This window comes from Morone saxatilis, unplaced genomic scaffold (genome assembly GCF_004916995.1).
Source record: "Morone saxatilis isolate NCDOM2014 unplaced genomic scaffold, NCSU_SB_2.0 Contig12, whole genome shotgun sequence".
Classification (NCBI taxonomy): Eukaryota; Metazoa; Chordata; class Actinopteri; family Moronidae; genus Morone; species Morone saxatilis.
This window is the reverse complement of record NW_023339674.1, coordinates 1,131,586-1,152,708: the sequence shown is the minus strand read 5'-3', so window position 1 is coordinate 1,152,708 and position 21,123 is coordinate 1,131,586. Positions and strand designations below refer to the sequence as shown.

At 39.5% G+C, this 21,123-nt stretch overlaps 1 protein-coding gene across 1 annotated transcript in view; it reads left to right on the top strand.

Annotated features, from left to right (window-relative positions):
* LOC118321959 (phosphatidylinositol 3-kinase regulatory subunit alpha-like) overlaps positions 1-21,123 on the top strand; it is a 115,887-nt gene that overhangs the window by 62,216 nt on the left and 32,548 nt on the right. Inside the window, exons 2-3 of the mRNA XM_035653534.1 lie at positions 5,046-5,120; positions 6,286-6,363. Coding sequence (XP_035509427.1) covers positions 5,046-5,120; positions 6,286-6,363 — 153 coding nt within the window. The remainder of the gene's footprint in view (positions 1-5,045; positions 5,121-6,285; positions 6,364-21,123) is intronic.

Below are 21,123 nucleotides of genomic sequence, written 5' to 3'. Positions count from 1 at the left end.
GGGGGGGGGGGATTTGAATACTGACACATATACACACATACGCACATACTGGTACACACACTCTTGGAGCATTTCCCTCTCTTTGTCTCTCTCGCAGTCACAGCTGTATGTTTATGAGTGTGTCAGCCTGTTTTTATCTGGCTCGCGCATTGAATGTGTGTTAATGTGTGTGTGCCTTTGTGTGCGGCTCCATACGTCCTCTATAGGAGCTGGTAGGAGGCTGATCTGCTGCAGAGCTGAACGACCGCTCAGCTTCATTGTTCCACGTCTGCGGTTCCTGTCTGTTGTCCCTCCTCGTCTCTTCTTTTTTCTTGTCTTCTGCTTTCTGTTGTCTTCTCTTTGTCTTCTTCTCAGTGTCCTTCTCCTTCCATTCTTCTTCTTTGTCTTCTTCTTTTCCTTTTCTTTATGTTCTCCTCCTTTTTGTCATCTCTTATGTTTTTTGTCCTCCTTCCTCTGTTCTTTCTGTCTAATTCTCTGTTGTCTTTTTTTCTGTTTGTGTCCTTACTTATCATCTTCTCTGTTATCTCCACTCTTTTGTCCTCTTCTCTGTCTTTCTCTCCTTTCTGTTTTGTCTTTTTTCCTCTTCTCTGTCTTCTCCTTTCTGTTTTGTCTTTTTTCCTCTTCTCTTGTCCTCTTTTCTCTTTGTTCTCTCCTTCGTTGTCTGTCTTTCTCTTTGTTCTTGTCTTCTTCTGTCCTCCTTGCTTTTATTCTCTGTGTCCTGCTCTCTCTAATCCTGTTTTGTTTTCTTTTTCTCTCATTTTGTCCTCTTCCCTCCGTCTCTTGTCTATTGTCCTCACCTCTGTTGTCTTTTCTTCTTCTCGTCTCCTTTGTCCTCATTTTTTTCTCTTTTTTGTCCTCGTCTTTCTTTGTTCTCTTCTTCTTTGTCCTCTTCCCTTCTTTTCTTTTCCATTGTCCTCGTCTCTGTTGTTCTTTTTTGTCCACTTCCCTCCTAATTTGTCCTCTTCTCTTTTCTCTTTGTTGATTACTTTTCCTCTTTTCTTTTTCCTTGCCATCTCTTCTTCTATATGTCCTGCTCCACATTCCTCTCCTTTGTCTTCATCTCTTGTCTTCTGTTTGTCCTTTTGTTCCTCTTCTCTCTTTTCGTTTTTCCTCCTCTCTCTTCCTCGTTTCTATTGTCCTCCTCTCCTCTCTTTCCACTCCTCTCTTATCCTCTCATTCTTTTTCTCCTCTGGGTGAGATATTACCTCTGTGATACGTTGTGACAGTGACGTTAATGGAAGCACTGTACATTTAACGACCTATATCTCCGGAAATTCCTCTGCCACTTCTTATTGCTCACACACACAAACACACACACACACACACACACACAGAGACACACACATACACCTAAAACAATACAAAACACAATCAGTGCAGCACATACAGGTCTTTACACCTGTAAACACAGCAGATATGTGTTTCGTTCGATTAATAAGATTATTGGATCATGTGTTTATCCGAGTGTGTTTATGTGTGTGTAGGTGTGTGTGTGTGTGTGTGTGTGTGTGTGTGTGTGTGTCAGGGGACACATGTCGTTTAACTCGCTGTGACTCTCACTGGGATGTGTGTGCGGTGTGATGTGACACAACTGTCAACAGCACAACAAAAGAGCGAGGGAGTTGTTGAGCCGGGAAGTGGGGGTGAGAAGGAGTAAGTGAGCAGAAGAGAGTGAGCAGGGATGGAGATGATGAGCGGAAAAAATGATGAATAAGAGGATGAAAGAGAGATGAGAACGGGTTGTGTGAGCAAGGCAGGACAGACGGAGGAAGAAAGTACAAACAGAACAAAGGGAAACTATATGAACGGATTATTAACAGTACACTGGTAGAGAGGCTGTATGTGCCATGATATGGATTTGACTAAACTGGAAGGATATACATTACACTGTATAATAAGGCGACATCAAACAACAAAGAAAAAAAAGGTTCAAAGTGTTAGCAAATCTGCTTTTGAATTCAAATCCTTTTGTCTTCCTCACGGACTCTCACATTGAATTTATGGGTTTCTTAAACAGAAAAACATATAAAACATAGTATTTGTAGTAGAGAGGAGTCCATTTTTTCTTTAACTCTTCTCCACTCTACATTCCCACAGTTACAGACACTTATACCGTCAATAAGAGAGATGTTGTACATGAAAGCCTTCTGTTGACAGTGGAAACCATTAGTTGATTAATTAGTCACAGAGAATGAATTTCCAATGTGTTGGTTCCAGGTTCTCCAGTGTGAGGTGTTTGTGCTTTTCCTGATTTTATATGATAGTTACCTGAATGTCTTTGGGTTTTGGACTGTTTGTCAGACTATACAAAGACATGTCACCATGGGCTGTTTTTAGTATTTTCTTATATTTTATAAAGCAAACTCTTAATGTCAGATTCAGTTTGTTGCGGCCCTACTTCCAGTGGTTCAATAGGCGTCCTCCTCACTTTCATATGTGTTAATATTTTAATGTGAAATATTTGTAGAAAGTGTTGAGTTTCATTGACCGTAGCGTAACACAAAAAACGACTTAAATTAGAGGATTAAAACTGTATTTTTTATAAGAAAAACTCAGAGCACTCATTGCATTAATAGAAATGGTATTGTGGAAGTTAATGTTATGCATAATTTACCTTGTGAGCCATAATAGTACAGCTAGCGCCACCCTGTTCAGGCCTTTATTTGTGCATACTTGGCCATTATTTGAATAACAACTTTTATTTTATAATTTACAATGTATTTCTGAAGAATGTAGCAGCTTGTTCTCATTCCCTGGTTGTCAAATACAGAAGCTTTGTAGCCTTGGCATCTCATAGGCACATCTGTTTGAGACACACCAGGCTTCTATGTTAAGACAGTCCACACCTGGAGGTGTTGGGGTGGATGGATGACTCATAAAAACAAAGGACTTTCACCCAGGAGACCAGGGTTTCTGTTAAGTTATTTTAAGTTTTAAGTTACATAAATTATGTTACATGTGTCCATGACTTGCGGCAGAACTTACGTTGTGTGATTTATGTAACTTAACGTAGTTATTTCAACCCAAGCCATAATTTTTTCCGAAACTTCATCTAGTAGTTTTGGTGCCTAAACCTAACCAAACTGCGATTACCTCGTGTTAAAAAGGCTGTAGATCTTTGGCTGAAAAGGCACGTGTGATATATGTGCAGGACAAATTTCGGAAGGCAATCCTGTATGCAGACGATGTTTCGTTCTTTATCCCACTTGTGCAGCACTTTAACACAAAACCTACCAAACAATTCCAACAAACTACTATATATATATGTGAAATTAGCTACCCTACACTACACTATGCTATGTCTTGCCTGTTTATCCATTAATAGCATGTGTATGGTTCTTTTATGTCAAGCTGTGTTGACCTTTGAGAAGTAAAATGACCCGCTGATGCAGTATTCTCCAATTTGTATAGTATAGTGTAAATTTTCTGATTGATTCAGATTTTTTAGTAGACAAGAGAAGACGGTCAAATTAACATCCTACGCAACGGAATTTCCAACTGGATTACATTACTTTGTCACACAAGGAGAAAACATGGGTGATCTAGACAGGAGAAGCTAATAATTAATAAATTACATTAAATAATATACATCATTTAATGTTGGTGCCTAAGAACATTGCCTAAGTTCTTTTTTCTGTCAGTTATTGGTGCTTATACAGTATAAATGTAAGGTTGGAGTGGAAAAAACTGATGCACTACTTTGTTCACTGTGTTTTGATTTGAGTTACAGTGTTTCCACAACTCAAACTTCAACTTCAACTTCAATGCCACATTGTGTCCTTGACTTCACATGTTGAAAATATAGGATGTAAGAGTATGAATGTGACAGAGAAACTGGGATTCCATCATACCTCCATCAACTTCCACTCCCCTGTTTCTGTTCTGTTCTCTGTTCTCCACCACCACAGTGCATTCTGCATTAGCTGAGCAATTTGCATAGTAACCCTTAATTGGTAAATTCTCTCTTTCCTCTATCTAATTGATTCCCAATAGTGGATGTTATGACAGCTGCCGCTGCAGCTTGTGGGACTATAATCAAATCCCACATGTTGCTTAACCTTTTACTTCCACTCCAGCTGATTAACTACTGTCAGGCAGCACATGCATGATATTTAAATTTTGTGAATATTTTCATGGTCAGTTTGGCCGCTCCTGATACATATAGTATCAGTGCAATAAAACCACATGTCTTGTTTCCAGCAGGGGAATTTGCCTGCTGCTCTAATGCTTGATGTTTTATTTCATCTTAACTTTCACATGAAATTGTGTTGCAACAGAAAAAATCTGGGCTGAACATGTTTCCCTGTGTACGTAAATAGAAATGTGTGTGTGGTGTTTGTCATGCCATCAGCCTGTGGCATGTAAAGTTTTGACCTGAGCATGAACTCAACGCTGACATTTAAAATGTCTCTATCCTGCTGTGTGTGTGTGTGTGTGTGTGTGTGTGTGTGTGTGTGTGTGTTATGGTTATTCAGACAGCAGTACACACTTCCTGGAGGGCACAGCCACACACACACAGCCTCACACATTCTCTGGGTTTATCTGTGTATGTGGATGAATAGCAGAAATAGCTGAGAAAATATTTTTGGTCTTGCTGGTTTAATAACTGAGGAAAGAATTTGAATTATTCTTCAGAACTGTTCGGCAGCTTTTAACAGCTTTTTTTTTATTTCTTGCTTTTTGCTTTTTATTTTTTTCATTCAATGTGATTTAGCACAATGTTACTATGTGTGATATTGACTTCCGAGACAGATGTCTGACGACTTACAGATACAATATAAATTAAATACAAATAAAAGATTTTTATTTATTCTTTACATAATAATCTCCCACCTTGACTTAGATCTATAGAGTCATTTGTTCCAGTTGAGTAAAACTTTCCTTCTAAAATAATTAGTTTATGCAAAGCACAGAAGGCAGGCACATTAAAAGTTAATGTTGTTTATTGTACATCATTAATAAATAAATAGTTGGGGGACGCTTGGTTGTTGTTTTATGTGAATTAATAAAAAATAATAATCTCTCTTTCTCTCTTTGTCTCTCAGGTGTGGAGGCGGAGCTTCTGTCTGAAGCGGCTCCTGTGGTCGTTTGGAGACTCATCGAAGCCATCGAGAAACACGGTGAGAGAATACAGACAACTGTAGCGATCATATTTGTTAGACGAGGGGTACTCAGCCTGGGGTTGCAAAATGACAGGAGACCAGTTAAAGCTGCTGTAGGTAACTTTTACAAAAAAAATAACTCTCATATTAGCTGGAACTTTCACTATATTCTTACAGTAGAACATTAGACAGATAATCCATCAGGCCTGAACGAAAACAACCAATCAGAGCCAAGAAAGATAGCTGATTGTTGAGTCTCATTCCCATGTTGTCAAATACTGATGCTGGGAATGAGTCAATTCAGGCCTCATGCATTCTTGCAAATGCCATTAGGAGCACTAGGAAGAGCCACAGGAACCAGATTTTTTCATAGATTATCTATCTCGTGTACTTCTGTCCAGATATAGTGGAAGTTCACATAAAATGTACCTACTGCAGCTTTAACAAACATTGATAATATTTTTCTGCATGTTTTGACTGTCAAAGGCAGGTAATATTAGTAACCTTGCATCGTTGTTTGGCAAAGCGGTTTATGATTGGTATGAGGGCAAAATGAAATGCACACAGCACAGATTGCTGATGGGCAAAGTCCCAAGTAACAGCTGAACGGACACTGGCTCTGAAAACGGTGCTCCACAAACCAGTTGGGGGAAGTCACAATAGGTTTACACTTGCTACTGGCACCATTTTATCAAACTTGGAAACTTAACTGGACGACAAGACTTCAGGAAACAGCACACAGCTATATCCCCATGCTGCTAATCTTTTTGCTAAACTAGGCTAACAATATCTTGAATCCAGCTCCTTATGTAACAAACAGACAGATTAATATCCATGTTCTCATTTCACTATTACATCAACAGTATTTCATTTCTAAAGTGGCTTATAAGTAAGAACACCTCAGCTTCCTCTCACATAAGGAATAAATGTTATATTTTCACCCTCTGAGGGCAGCAGGTGATGCATTGTTTAATTCAGCTGGAGCAAATGAAAAATGTAATTTAACACAGCATCAGTAACCTGGAGCCATAATAGCAGACTTTACATCATTTGTAAAGCATAATATATACATCTTATATATGTCTGTCATAGCCTAAAGGAACAATGTTTCCAGGCTGACACCCAGCAATTCACTAAGCTGACGTCTCACCCCTCTCTTCTACTGTGTTTGTTCTTTGTGCAGGTTTGAACAGTGAGTCTCTGTATCGAGCTCCTCCAGCCTCCAGTGGACCTGCAGAGCTGCGTCAGGCTCTGGACTCAGGTACACACACGAAATTAATCAAAATTAATTAATTGAAGAAGAGAAATTGAATCAGATGTCAGGGTTTGCTACATTTCTCTGTTCATAAGAGACTGAATTGAGATTGGAACTGTTGGTCGGGTAAAACAAGCAACCTAAAGATGATGTCTTCGGCTCAGAAAACTTCTGATGGGCTCAGTTATCTCCCTCTGACCATCAGTACTTTGACACAATTAACTGCTTCTGGATTCTTATGTGGAGTTTTATTATAAATGCAAAGGCTTCAGTTTAATTTACAGATAAAATTTTATGATGGTATAATATGAAGGACGGATGTTAACATACGGTATATTAGTTTTTCTTAAAATTTCAATATAAATGCTTCTAAAGGGGTAAATCACCGTTATGGCAACTGCATGGTAGCTAAAGTACTCTTAACTGTATTATTAGGACAGATTTCCCATAGTACAAGGTATTTTAAGAATATTTATTGTGTCATTTGAAGACAGAGGAAAGCCAGCTCGGGGATGGTTAAGAAAGTTATTATACAGTCTATAGTTAAAGATCATCTTTACACGCCTGCGTGGACACCCAATGTCTCTACAGAGAAACACAAAGATAAGAAATGAGTGTTTGTGGTTTCACCATAAGACCACGAGCCAAATCAAAGATTTGTGAAGCAGCTCATTAAAATATATCTGTTTTATGAGGCACTATTTGTCCTAGAGCACTGCGTAAAGAGTTATTGAAAAAAATGAAGTCAGATTTTTGAAATTCTTTAAATCTATTGCGCAAACACACCTTTACTCATGTGGACCAATATTTGGTGCTTAAAATTCATTCAAAATTCAAGTCTTTAGACGGATACACAAACCTACCAATTAGGCATGCTGTAAGGCAGACGACACTATAGATATTAATGAAAACATTGCAAAAACGCACCGGTGTGTGCGCCAACCACAGATGGTTAATCTGTGTGAACTGAACTTTGAGCTTGGTCTTGACACTGATGGAAGATGCAACTCCTTTTCCTCAGCACAGTATAGTAAAAGTTCTTACCGGTGTCCTTTACTATATTTTTCCACCCCTGTATCATCATGTACAATGTCATACACTCAGAACAGCCCAGAAAGAAGAGAGACAAAGCTGAGCAAATCAGAGTAAAGCCCCTTTCAGACATGCACCTCATTACAGAAACCGGTGATAATTTTAGATGTCGGTCGTGTCTGAATAAGCTCCTGAGGTACATTTACATAAAGGTTGTGGTACCATTCTTACCAGGTTGAGCCGAGTATTTTTTCTGTAAAACTTCCAAGACGTCTCAACTGAATGAAATGCCACAGCAGCCCAAGGTTAGATAGATAGACAGACAGATAGATTGATTTAAAGAAAGAATTTCATGTGCACAAAGAAAATTTTGTTTAACCACAGTGTAAATGCGAGCCTTTTTGGGTTGTAGAGGTCAGATCAGTCTGTAAAAATATGCTTTCAGTTATTTTGTCCTATAGTACAGCACAGGGCAAACAAAAACAAACTTTTTCTTATTACTTTACATTCCTGATTAATTTATGCTGCCATCTCATTTTTTGTCAAAACAAGGTTGTGTTGTTTGAATAAACTTTGTTGGAATTGTAAATGTGTAAGAACCCAGTAATATATGAAGCAACCCATGTCGCAGCCAGTCAACTCATCAGTACGGCACATAAAAGTCACAGGTATGGAGCTATTATTATAGCAAAACTATATACAAACTGTGTCTCAATTGGTGTGTGCGTAATCAGATTTGTAAATGTGTAAAAGAATGTACTGAGATTTGTGAATGTGTACAAGAATCTGCAAATGTGTTTTCAGAATCCGTGTGCACGTAATCCGATTTGGAAATTTGTAAAAAAAAAAATCTACAAATCTGTATTCAGATTTCTGAATATATAGACAAATCTGTAAGTGCTCACGTTTATATTAATAGCTGAAGTATTTGCTCCAAGAGCTGGAAATACAGACAATGCATTGGTTACAACTCAGGCGGGACTCTTAGTTGTTTTTTTTTACACGTTACTTTTGCTTCACTTCAGCCGGGAAAGATCTGCCAATGCGTGTGGCGATTTGTGTGCGAGGAGAGATTTGTCGTTGTGTTTTCGTTACCTTAGAATGAGCAGTTTTTATCTATAGAGGGAGCCTGTTATGGATATAATGTTACACAAACTCCAAGGAAACAAGATTGCCATCAATTATCTGTTTTATTCATCCACAGAATGATTGCAGCGTTCTTAATGTGGTGATTGTCTTGGTTCTGAACAAATAAAAGAATCAAATTACAATTTATCTCCCAAACACATCTTAGATCCTGTCTGTAAATCAAGTATATAAATATTACATCAAATGAATTATATACAATTTTAAATTAAGATTAGCCAGGCATATAATATAATATAACCATAATATTGTTTTACAAATTTAACAATTGACCTTCATGTCCTGTTGCTAACATTGAAGGTTCAAGACACATGGCAAACACCTACAAACACGCATTAAAGTGAAATATGTGGAGACAAAGAGGAGGAAGACACGTATTAAAGGTCCAGTGTATAACATTGAGGAGGAGCTATTAATGGACAATTAAATATTCACAGAGGTAGGTTTGTTATTAGTTTATACATCACCGTGAAGAATAAGCAATTGTTGTGTTTTCGTTACCTTAGAATGAGAGGTTTTTATCTACAGAGGCAGCGGGTCCTTTTCTACGGAGTCCGCCATTTTTAACCGCCATGTTTCTACAGTAGCCCAGAAGCAGGTGTATGTGAAAACATCCTTCTAGTGTCAAAGTCTGCACAGACATCAATCAAACATCAAGAATAAACACTATTGTTTGAGTGTAAGGGGCTTTAAAGATTCTATAGATGTGATTATCTGCCTGCACAGCAACATATTTTGTGGTATTTTTTCAGTTGCAGTAAAAGATTAAGAGTATATCTAGTCTGAGTTCTGTGAATCTCCGCACTGTAGAAGCAATAAATGGCTCATCACCAGCAGCCGAAGCTCTCCTCTTTGTACTTAAACCGAACTCCTGCTGAGAGCGACTCGTATCAAGCTGCTGAGGTTGCAGCCAAAGTCACTCAAGACAAAAAAAGTTTCCAAGTTTGAGTTGCTGAAGTTCAGTTTTTGCACCACCAGGGAGTGCTCTGACTCCGTACTTTATTTTGGGATGGAGGTGGGGTGCTCACAAAATCAGACTCTAGACTCTGAGGATGAGAGAAAGGAGGAAAGGAGAGAGAGAGGGAATGAGGACAAAAACATTAATTATCACCTACAGTTTGATGCTAGTGATTGGAAAAAGGTTATTTAGTGCAGGTAGCCCATTCGTTCTAACCTGCATGGTGTGACATGTACATGAAACAGATTTATGCTGACTCACCGGCACATCAAGTGGAGTCATTAGTCTCTCCATTGTCTCCACTTACAAGAATGATTTGTAGTTTTTGTTCTCACAGTTCAGTGAGACCTTAAAGTAACTTTTCTGCTGTTCAAAGTAATTCATGAACTATTGTTGAGGTCACTTTCACACCTTTGCTTCAGTTCACTTGTACAAGGAAAACAAAGAATCATTGTTTTACAGTGCTGGTCTGTTGTGTTCATACTGGCTTATTACTCTCAGACCAGAGGGGTTTGGGTGGTTTGGTGGTTCCGATGTACCCCCACAGCCCTGTCAGGTGCCCTTCATAAACACCAGTGATGTTCCATTTTAAACGTATTGAACTTTTTTAACAGGCTAAGTCTCCTGGCCATATACAGGTTAATATTATTAGAATATTTTTTCATTTTTCATGTCAGTGTTTCTTTGAACTTTGGATGTTTCCTCTGTTTATACATTTTAATCTAACTTTTTTAAACATATATCCATTATTCTTGGCAATTTCAGCCATTTATCTGTTACTTTTTAGCTATTTTGACAATTTTCATATGACTTCTTCAATCATTTCTACATTTTTTGCTAGAATTTTTGACAATTTATCTGTTAATTTTATCTCCTTCAACCATTTATCCATTACTTTTAGCTAACTATTTAGACTTCTGTGCTCGCTTACTAACTAGTTTTGATGCACTCTCAATTGTAACACCTGGTGTTCAAGGTTTAAAATGTGAATATTTGTGACAGTAAACTGAATATCTTTGGGTTATAGACAAAAAAAAGACATTTGAGGACGTCGAATTGGGCTTTGTGATTGACTTTTTGTTTTACAATTTTCTGACATTTCATGGACCACACCATTCTTCGATTAATGGAGGAAAAAACTGACAGATTGATAGACAATAAAAGTAATCATTAGTTTCAGTCCTAGAATCAAATCCACTGACTGACAGCAGCTCATGCAGCACTGCTCTGCAATTGTGTGTTCATTTGTCTTCTCGGGTGTCACAAAAAGCTCACCAAGAAATAAATGATCATGAGTTTTACTAGTTGAGACTGTAACTGGACCTCATGTCATCAATAATGACTATCAGGTAGAAACAGAATGACAAGAAATGTCTTGTACTGTAATATTCAGGGTGGTCGTTATGTGGAAGAGCTGCCAAAGTTTGGACTTTAATGCCTTTTCACTTTCTGACTGATCTGGGAAAGTTCTTGGCAAATATATTATAAACTTATGGGCTGTCTGCTGCTCTTTAATGAACTTTCACATTCTTATTAGGGAGGAATATGCTTTCCTGGTGCAGCTTTAAACTCCTGACTCATAAAGTAATATTTTTCCAGTTAATGTTTGAAATTCTGAAAATCAGACCTTGGGCTGTATGAACCAGGGAATTCCCGTTTAAGTGTTTTATCCAGAAGATTATTTTGATTAAAGCAGTCAGGATCATAAGACCCAGAATGAGAATAAATGGCTTGTTATGATGGATATTTTTCTGAGTACACGTCCAATTTTCTGCAGAAAAGTCCACTACTCTGCAAATCCAATACAGTGTATCGAACAAGAAGAATAGATTAAGTGTTGAAGAAATCACACACACATGCACATACGAACACGCACCTGGCCTCCTTGGGCAGTAGTAGGAGGTCAGCATGGGGCCAAAAACATGCACATACTCAGAGTAATTGACTGAGAGGAGCTGACATGTAGGCACTCAGAGGAATTTGGCATGCAGGCTTGACACGCACACCCACATATATGTTGAGACAGAAAGGGGCCTGCATGAGAGAAATCCTACGCACGTTATGGTGGAAAATGCAGAGAAATGCAGCCGCTGACATCCTGCAGTCACACCGGCTTTGTGTACAGTAAGTGGTCTAATAGATACGGACAGATCCTATGGAATATATATGAAAAGCGGTTGCTTGTGTGCAGATTTGTGTTGACATGTGGCTGTGAAGTAATGTGATCAAACGCGAAGGAATAGTTTGGCTTGAATGTGGGAGGGCAGGCAGAGATGGACGGTCTGATGACTACGTGATGTGTGAGAAAACCTGAGGAAGGAAAGTGGGAGGCCAAAGAGAAGGGAAGGAAGATGTGTCTCTTTCTCTTCGCCTTGTTGTTACATGTAGAAATATCTCTCTCTTTTCTTACTGTCAGAGTTGTCGGTTTGAGTTACACAGGAAGATGAGATGAAGGAGAAGTATGTAAAAATGTCAGGTTGTGCGTAAAGTCTCTCTTTATCCTGGTTTCAGTGCAGTCAAAGCTAATGGCTGTCTCAACAGAAAAGAGATAAATTAATCCTTTGAACCTGTGGCTGTTTTTGATCTTTATTTGTAGGTGCCGTTGGTGCAATGCATTTTTTGTGAATGAGCTTTTAATGCAATTTGAAATTGTTTAGAGTTTTTTCCTGTTCACAGGTTTTCAACACATAGTGAACAACTGTTAGTACACTAAGTGGCCACTTTATTAGTACACCTGTACAATCTAATGCTATCCATTAAGGCCATGAAGTCTACATTTATGATGCATATAATGTTCAGTTGGGTCATAGAGGTGTTAAATGTCTAGTGTGTAATATCAGTCAGATCTATTGTCAGAAATGGAATATAATATATTATCCTAAACCGCCCCCTATATTCGACAAGAAGAGTTCCAGTCAACGCACTATTTTAATCACATATTGAAGAACAAAAACAAACTCAGTTCAGGAGCTGCACCTTGTCAAGGTATAATGTTTTAGACAATTATTATTATTATCATCAGTTCCAAAGACCCTTAAAGGAATGAAAACAACAAGTGTCTCCTAAATGCTTCGAAGGCTGAGCTGTATTTAGTTAGTTTGTTTTGCAGTGACGTCATTGCTGCAACCTGAGTGACATTAGAAGTCAAAGTTTAACCAGGAGACGTTTACAACAGACTGGTTCTCCAGATCCTCTTGGCATCATCACCATCATAACTGACAGGAATGATATCTAAAACTTAAAAACAAAAAACAAAAAAAGAATCTTTTGTTACCATGTAGAAGTGAGACACTGTAGTTAATGACTTGTATCAGTGTGTGCAGAACTGGTTTGGTATATTTCATGGATCAATATTAGAGCACGATGCAACATCAATCACCCTGCAGGAAGAGCATCGAGCTGCTGCAGTGCTCTGCTTCTCTTTGTTGTGTGTTTGCGCTGCATGAGTTATGGAATAATGTTATGTAAGAGGGAGTTGTTACATCGAACAGGCACTCTCAGGTTCTTCCACAGCCTCAGATCCCGCCTAATTGATCCGTCAGTGTGGGGTTTTTTTTGTCTGTTTTGTTGGTTTGCTGCATATGTACAGTATTTTCCTAAATCAAAAGTGAGTGTGTGTGTGTGTGTGTGTGTGTGGGAGAGAGAGAGTCACACGGGCTCAGAAAGCTTTCTAGAACATTACCTCATCTAGTTGACCTCCGATTGGTACACGGCCCGGACGTTGCCATGGTGATAGCTAGCCTTTTTTAGCCGGTTGGTTCTGCCGTGCCCACACATCGCTCAGTGTGTTGGCCCAGTAACTCTGAGTGTGTTTGTGCTCATAGTTCTATCTTTGTGAGGACCTGCTGAGGAGTTTTAAAACCCTGATGGTGACGACATTTGTGGAAAGTGAAAGAATTTTGCATAGTGATGGCAATTTTTTTGGACAGTGAGGACGTTTTTGAAAAGTGACACCAGGTTTTAGGGAGGGAGATTGTTTTTGTTTTGGATGGCGGGGGGGCACGTGAGAAGAAAGTGAGAACAGTTTGGACAGTCCTCGCTTCATCTTAAGGTTATGTATTCAGGCAATGCATTATTTCAAAGAGTGTCCTTACAAGTATGGAAGCATAAACACGTCTGTGTGTGTGTATATGAATAAGTGGGCATATGGGCATTTTCATCACTGCTGGGTTTGTGTGTATTTGTATCCATGTCTTGCGTGTCTGTTTGTACACTTTGACCCAGTTAGAATTTCTATGCTGATTACATGGATGTACCAACAACACACACACACACACACACACAGACACACACTGTGCCAACTTGTCAGGCACCGAGTGGGCAGTCTCTGTTTTGGAAACGATGACTCATGTTGGCTCAGACTGTAGCAGAATATACTGTCCTCAATACAAACTGTACACACTTACAACATATACACAGATATGTAAACATATAGAGACATGCTGCAGCTCATCCACACACATAAACAATCAATAATCACTTATGTTTGTGTAATCATTTCTCAAACTTGAGCAGACGTGATGAGAATCCTCAGATAGATGGGGAGACTTTCTCTCTTCCCCATCCTCCCATCCAATCCGTTAGCTCAGTGCTAACAACCCATCAACCAATCTGCAGCCCTGGAGCCATTAAATAATCTTTTATTTCACTGCTCCTCCTTTATGTACTCTCCAATCCCCCCCTTCTCATCTTCTATCTTTTTCTCTCCCCTTTTTTTATTCACTCATTCATCACCGTCCCTTTTTTCCCCTCCCTGCCTCGCTGACAGGAGCCGCTGAGTTCAGCAAAACACAAATTAAAAGACCCTCCTCTGCTCCATCTCTCCGTTCTTTTCTTCCATCTCCATCCCTCCATCCTCCCCATCCGTCCTTCCTGTCGTCTGTCGGCCCCCCAGCCCTGCTATTGGTTGGAGGTGATGTCATCATCTTCCTCTGGCGCCCGTCAATAACCTATTAGAAGCCGGTGTTTTTACAGTCAGCTGGGGAGCGAAGAAGTGCAACCACCACACACTCACACACTAACACACTGATGGACACACACTCATACACTAACACACTGATGCACACACACTCACACACTAACAAACTGATGCACAATGGACGTGAGGTGGAAACATAAAAGCTTCTGGCTGCAGAGGTGTGTCTCTGTGTCTTAATATGAGTATTTGGTAAAATTGATGGCTGAGTTCCAAGTTTTGCAGTGTCGTGAAGTAAAGCCTCTTTTCTCCTCTCTGCAGCCTTTCACTCTTATTCTGTGGGGTTACACTCAGCATTTCTTCATCTTAGGAGAGAAAACAAGATGTTCGAGATGCATGTGTGTGTCTGTGTAGAGCTGAACTGTAGCTGCTCTGATCCTAGAAATTACGTTCATATTTGAATACTTTGCTTCTCCCTTTTACGTCCAGTGCCAGTGTTCAGTGCAAATGCAGGAAGTAGTGAATTCATTGTAGAGAGACATAAAGTAAGGGTGTGGAGATCGGAGTAATGGTTGGGCGTGTAGCTCGTCTAACTGTCATGCAGGAGACCAAAGTTCATGTCACAGTTAACTTTTTAGAACCCATAACCAGTCTTTCTAACCTTGACTGTGTCATAGTTGCCATTGGAAGAGATTGTAGAGATGGAGGACTTCAGCACATCATTTAATATTGATATTATTTTGCAGAGTCTTACATTTTGATGTTTGTGTCTGAGGTTATAGAGTTTACGATGGAGGATACAGGTATTTCTTAAGTTTGAATTTGCTGTTTACAATAGTGAATAGAAAAGAAGCAATTTTATTGTTACATTAAGATTAAGATTAACTTTATTAATCCTAGGTCGAGAAGTCAAGTCTATTTTTTACACACATCATTAAAATGATTACATTCACAGGGCTCACTGATATGAAAATGTGGAGAGACGTTGAACTGATGGGCTGCCACGTGGCAGCACCATTGGAGAACTTAGGTGTTCGGTACCTTGCTCAAGGGCACACTCATACACATTACAATGTATAGTTGAATTTGTCCTTTGCATTTAACCCATCCTACTGTAGTGTCCTACCTATAGTGCCCAGGGACCAACTCCAGATCTAAGCCAGTGCCTTGATCAAGGGCACTTTTGAACATACATGTTTTAAGATATATTTGGGGCTTTTTATGCCTTTATTTGACAGGACAGTTGAAGATACACAGTAAAGGGGGTATAGAAAGAGGGGGAATACTTGCAGGAAAGGGCCGCCGGTTGGAAGCGAACCTGTGTCCTTCTCAACACCACTGAGTACACAAGCCCTCCTGAACCTTCTTAATTGACACTGAATCCCAACCCCAAGTCATAATGTCCACACTGTGACTGCAAAGACCAGTCACAAACTCCTGCCTAGGGTTTCAGAAGTTCACCACCATCCACGTCATTAGGTAGATCTAGGATGGCCAGTGATGCTGAAGGTGTGGCCGGGCTTATAAGGCAGAGACTTGCATCCTCAAACACCTCTGCAAGGAGTTCCTGCTTGATTCCACCGAGCATGGCTGCGATGCGGCTGCCAGAGCTGATTGCTGCCGTTCTAGGCGATGCTCGTGTTTCCACCAGAAGTGCCGCAGTGTGTTTCATAAGCGTCCCAGAAGTGGCTGTACGTTCTGCTCCGCAGAGAATACTTGATGGGCTTCCATCAAAAATAGACCATTCTCTACAGCAGATTGAGCTGGCAGGAAGTCAGATAGAGAATAGAGAATCTGGTCAACTTTGAAAATAAAACACCCTGTGCAGACTCCCAATAGTAACAACACACAAAAAGGAAACAATTTAACTATGCAGCCTAATTACCCATGTAAGGAGCACATAACCAAATCAACAAAAAGTTAACAAAAATCCACTTGGTGGGGAATGAAGTCGCCTGGAAGACAGACAACAACAGCGTCACAAACACAGCGTCACAAACACATCGCAGAACCGTGCCCAGTGGAATCAAGGCGTTACACCTCAAAGAGATGTCAAAGAGAGTCCTGATGGTGACTGTTCCCTTGACAAAGGCCTACCTCAACAGACCCAACTGATCACAGAAGGTCACGCTGAAAGTTTTGAAGGTCCTTCTACACAATGGAGTCTGAGCCTGGAGCGCTCAAATGGGCTTTTGTACAATACCAGTGTTGGCCATGTCTTTGTTTGGGGAACTTCAGAACAGTAAAATGTGGGGTAGGCAAAGAGAAAAATTCACATCTGTGTGTTAAGATCAAAGTAAGACTGGCAGATATCTGGTTGATCTGATGACCTGATTTGCCCAAATCCAGAACTGAGTCTGTGTTGAAAACACATCCTGATCTTTCCACTGAAACCTTGAATATTAATAACAGATATCTAAACACACATTTATGCTTCTTCTACTGTACTGTTGAATAAGACATTGCATCAGAATCAGAAAACCATCATATCCACCAAACGATGATTTTTAATGAACTGCTAGTTGCTGTACTCAAAGTCGACTAAATTCAAAGATGTACATCACACCCACAGAAAATTTCTTTCCAGCACCATCCTCCTCCTCCTCCTCCTCCTCCTCCACTCCCTCCTCCTCCTCCTCCCTGAACACTGAACAAGCTCCCAGCATCCATTCAATGATGTCATCTCTCGCACAGCGCCAGTGTGTCGTCTGACAACACACAGCCTGACTCCCTGTCTGCAAATACTGTTGGGATGTATTTATAACGGCCTTGATAACTGCATATATACATATGTCCCTGCCTCTCCTCTCCTCTTCTTTTCTCTTGTCTCCTCTTCTCTTCATCTCTGTAAGCTCACTTCCTGTCTCAGATTCTTATCTCTGCCATATGTTGCCCTGTAACATGAACGACTAAAGCGATACCTGTGGCTCCACCGGCTGTTAGAAACACACACAGCTCAGCCTTTGACATCTTTTGTTCTCTTTTCCTCTCACTGTGCGCCTGCAAGATAACATTTTATTTAGTCTCAGTCCTATCCCACAGTCATACAGAGTGAATCTGAAATGGTGCTATTGTGAATGTTTTTACCCAGGTTTAGCCCTACAGGTAGATCATCGTCTTATTTATTTTATTTTACCTTTATTTTACCAAGTTCCATTGAGATCAAAATATCTTATGAGAGCCAGCCAAGGTAGCTGCTATACAAAATCACAACATAATACAATACAACATATAGAACATGATATAGAGAAAAATCCACAATAAAACACTAGAACAACTATTCAAACGTCCGTCACTACATTCTTTATAATGGTCTTTAATTCAATCAATGGATAACTAATTTCATGCCCAAGGTACATGCTATGAAAATCTGTCCGAACCCGGACGGGATCTCCTCGGCTGGGATTGGTTGCCCGATGGTGCAGCCACAATGAAATATGTTCCCCCTAGTTTGATCCTGTCTTGTTTGCCTTGCTCACTAACTTAATTTGAATTTATACTAAACATGAAAGTCGCTCAGAAGACAATCATTCCCCTTTCTGTTATGCTTTTAATTTAAAACATCTGAGGAATGTGTTGCCTTTCATTGATGTTTAAAAAAGCAGCAAAGTAGAAGTGATTGGAGTTAATTAGTGGAATGAAAACAGTATTTCCGTTAGTGGCGTGGAAATGAAAGTACATTATCCTTAATTTAACATGTCAGTCATTGTAGCGCAGGTAATTCAGCCCTTTAATCTACATGAATAAATGAGAGAAAACATTGTGATGATTTAAAGGACCAGGGTTGTAACGAACTGATAATCCCTCCACTCACCCTTCCCATCCAAGCGTGTAGGAGAACCTACAGTGGACCCTATCTAGTTAAGTGTGGACGTTGCCATCTTGGCAGTCCTGACTCCACCGGCTCCCGGCTAATCCAAACATGGACAAAGAGGTGGAACTGAATGAAGCCTGACTACTAAAAACCAGCCGCCTTATGGAGATTGACTCACTGCTGGAGCCAGCCTCAAGTGGCCGTTCAAGAAAGTGCAGTTTTTGACACAGTGTCAGCCACGGAGGTTGCCGCTTGATATAAACCGCTTATTCTAATTCTCAAATCTTTTTTTTAGGTGATTATACACTAAAAGCTATGAATATTATATTCCATTTCTGCCAATATTACTGCTTACACACTAGTCCTTTAAGTCACCATTAGTGCCTGACTTCAGACTATCCAAAAGTATGAAGGTTTAATAAAATACAGGAGGGATATATTAAATCTTTGTTAATAAAACTTTCTTTAAAGTTGCAGAGCTTTTAGCTTTTATACTTTGACCAAACTTTCACACTCTGTGTGAACTCAAACAATTAAAACTATCTGTATTTGAAATGAAAAATGAAACTCAAGCTATTTTGATGGATGCAGCATGTATTGAGTCTGTGAGACTGACAAATGAAAACCAGATCTGTGTGAGAAGTGCTTTTTTCAGAGGAACTGATTTATCCTTTAATACCAATTCTCTCTCAACTATTATTAAATTTTGGCCTTTGGATGAACTTCTCTTTTCAGTCTGCTTCAGTTTTTTCACATCTCTTTGTTTCGTCTGCCAGTTTGAGAGTTTCTACCTCCCTTTCTCTCCCTCTCTCTCTGCGTTTTATTCTTCCCTCTCTGTCCTCCTGTTGCATCTATCGGAGTCCATGTTGTGATATCAGTGTGTGTGAGCAGAATGCCAAGGACGAATGGGCAGACGGAGAGGTGAGCGGGTTCACTCACACAAATATGCACTGCACTACGTTAACACATACATTTCACACACATTTCAACACACAGCAAACTCCTGCACAGCAGCACTGATGGGAAATATTTGACTGTATTCAGTTTAGAAACAGAATAAGTTCAGAGAGTTCATACTGAGATTGTCACCCCCGGGGACCAAACACACACATAAACACACACACACACACTGAACCCTGCACACTTCGCCCTGTGGTTAGTGAGGAAGGAATGTTTCTGTCGCTATTTTCTTCTCTTTCCCAACTTTTTTTCTTTACTAAATCCATCACTGTCTTGTTCAGTTCTGTTTCTCTCTTGACAAGGTGCTGCTCAGAGCACAAGCGGACACTTTTCAAAGCAAAGCCCCCCCTCCCTCAGACTTCAACAATGAATATAGGAGGAAGAACGTGAACACGAAAATATGGCCCTGATACATATAAAGTGCATAGTAAAACCGCTTGTTGTAGGCAAATACACATAAAAGCTATCAAATGTGCCAGTATGGGCATAAAGACACATAAACCCAAAGCATCTGCAGGCCCATTACAGAGTGTAGTAAAGTTTAAAGCAGAAATATTTCATCACAAACACTTACAACGTTTTTAATAGTGTGTTTTTCCCCTCAGTGTTTAAGTGAGTTTAGTCTCCACAGTCTAGTGTGCTTTAGTGGACAAATCGCACTCCTGAAACCAACATTAAACTACTCACAAAAAGAATTAAACTTACAGAAAGGTACAGTCACACTAACGATTAAATATGCATGCTCACTTAAACAAGAACCACACAGCGCTTTATTGGCAGTGTAATGTATCCAAAGAACGCTTATATGTGTGGGTTTCATCTTGTAAAAACATTCTTCCTTCCTTTAACCCATTTGTGCTCCCAACTTATTTTTTTAGTCTAATTATACTATATTTAATCTTTCGACATGTGGGACTACTGTTTTTTTCTTAAAATTATAAAAAATGCCCCAGAATAAGCAATAAAAAGTGAGGTATATTCATTATTATCAGTACACACATGCACCTATCTATATATTCCATATAGATAGAAGTTACACACAAAAATGTAAGAAATTGGTTGTATCTCAGAAACTACCATGAGCACAATCAACTATTTATATCTAGAAATTGAATATCAAAGACATGCACACATATGCAGTTAAAAAAGGATTTTTCAAAATCAAAAATTCCAACTTTCACCAGTGATAAAAGTGATTATTCATGTGATCCAAAAATGTAAAGTTTGTGCTGTTAGATACTCACCCAAAGTATGTCTGTACCAAATTCCAAGACTTTAGACCAATCAGAACAGATGTTTAGGCATTTTTCCCCTATCATACTAAACATGGGTTAAATATAGCTAAGAGAAGAATTCAGAAATCCTCTCACATCACTTTAACTTGACGTCGTTTCCTCTCATGCTGGTGAAAGACTCGTCTCAGAGGGAATTATGTCTTTGTGACTCTGAAACAAGTGAAAGATAAACTCTGATTCATATTTAAAGGAGGTTCAGGAGGAGTTCATTCCCAGAAGCGGTTTCAACTCCTCAACCCTACAGTATCAGGAGCAGGGCTGGATTAACCTGGGAGGGTGCCCGCAAATTACTGTCCTTGAGCAAGTGTCTGTGAGCAAGACACCCCAAAGATGAACCCCACATTGACCTCAATGCTGTGCTTCCGTGTATGAATGGGTGAATGTGGCATGTAGCGTACGGTGCTTTTAGTGGACTGAGGACTAGAAAGGCGCTATTTAAGTGCAGTCTATTTACAATTTATGATAATAGTCTTGGTCAGCGCTTGCGTAAATTTTCTTTTATTTTCATTCGGTTAATCTGAGGCCTCATGACAGAAACTTTCAAAGTCTGAGATCTCATCTTTATTTAGTTGAGAATTTAGTTATTACAGAAGAATTCTAGCTAAAGAATTTACTAAGTTAATATAACGCCAAACGTATCATATGT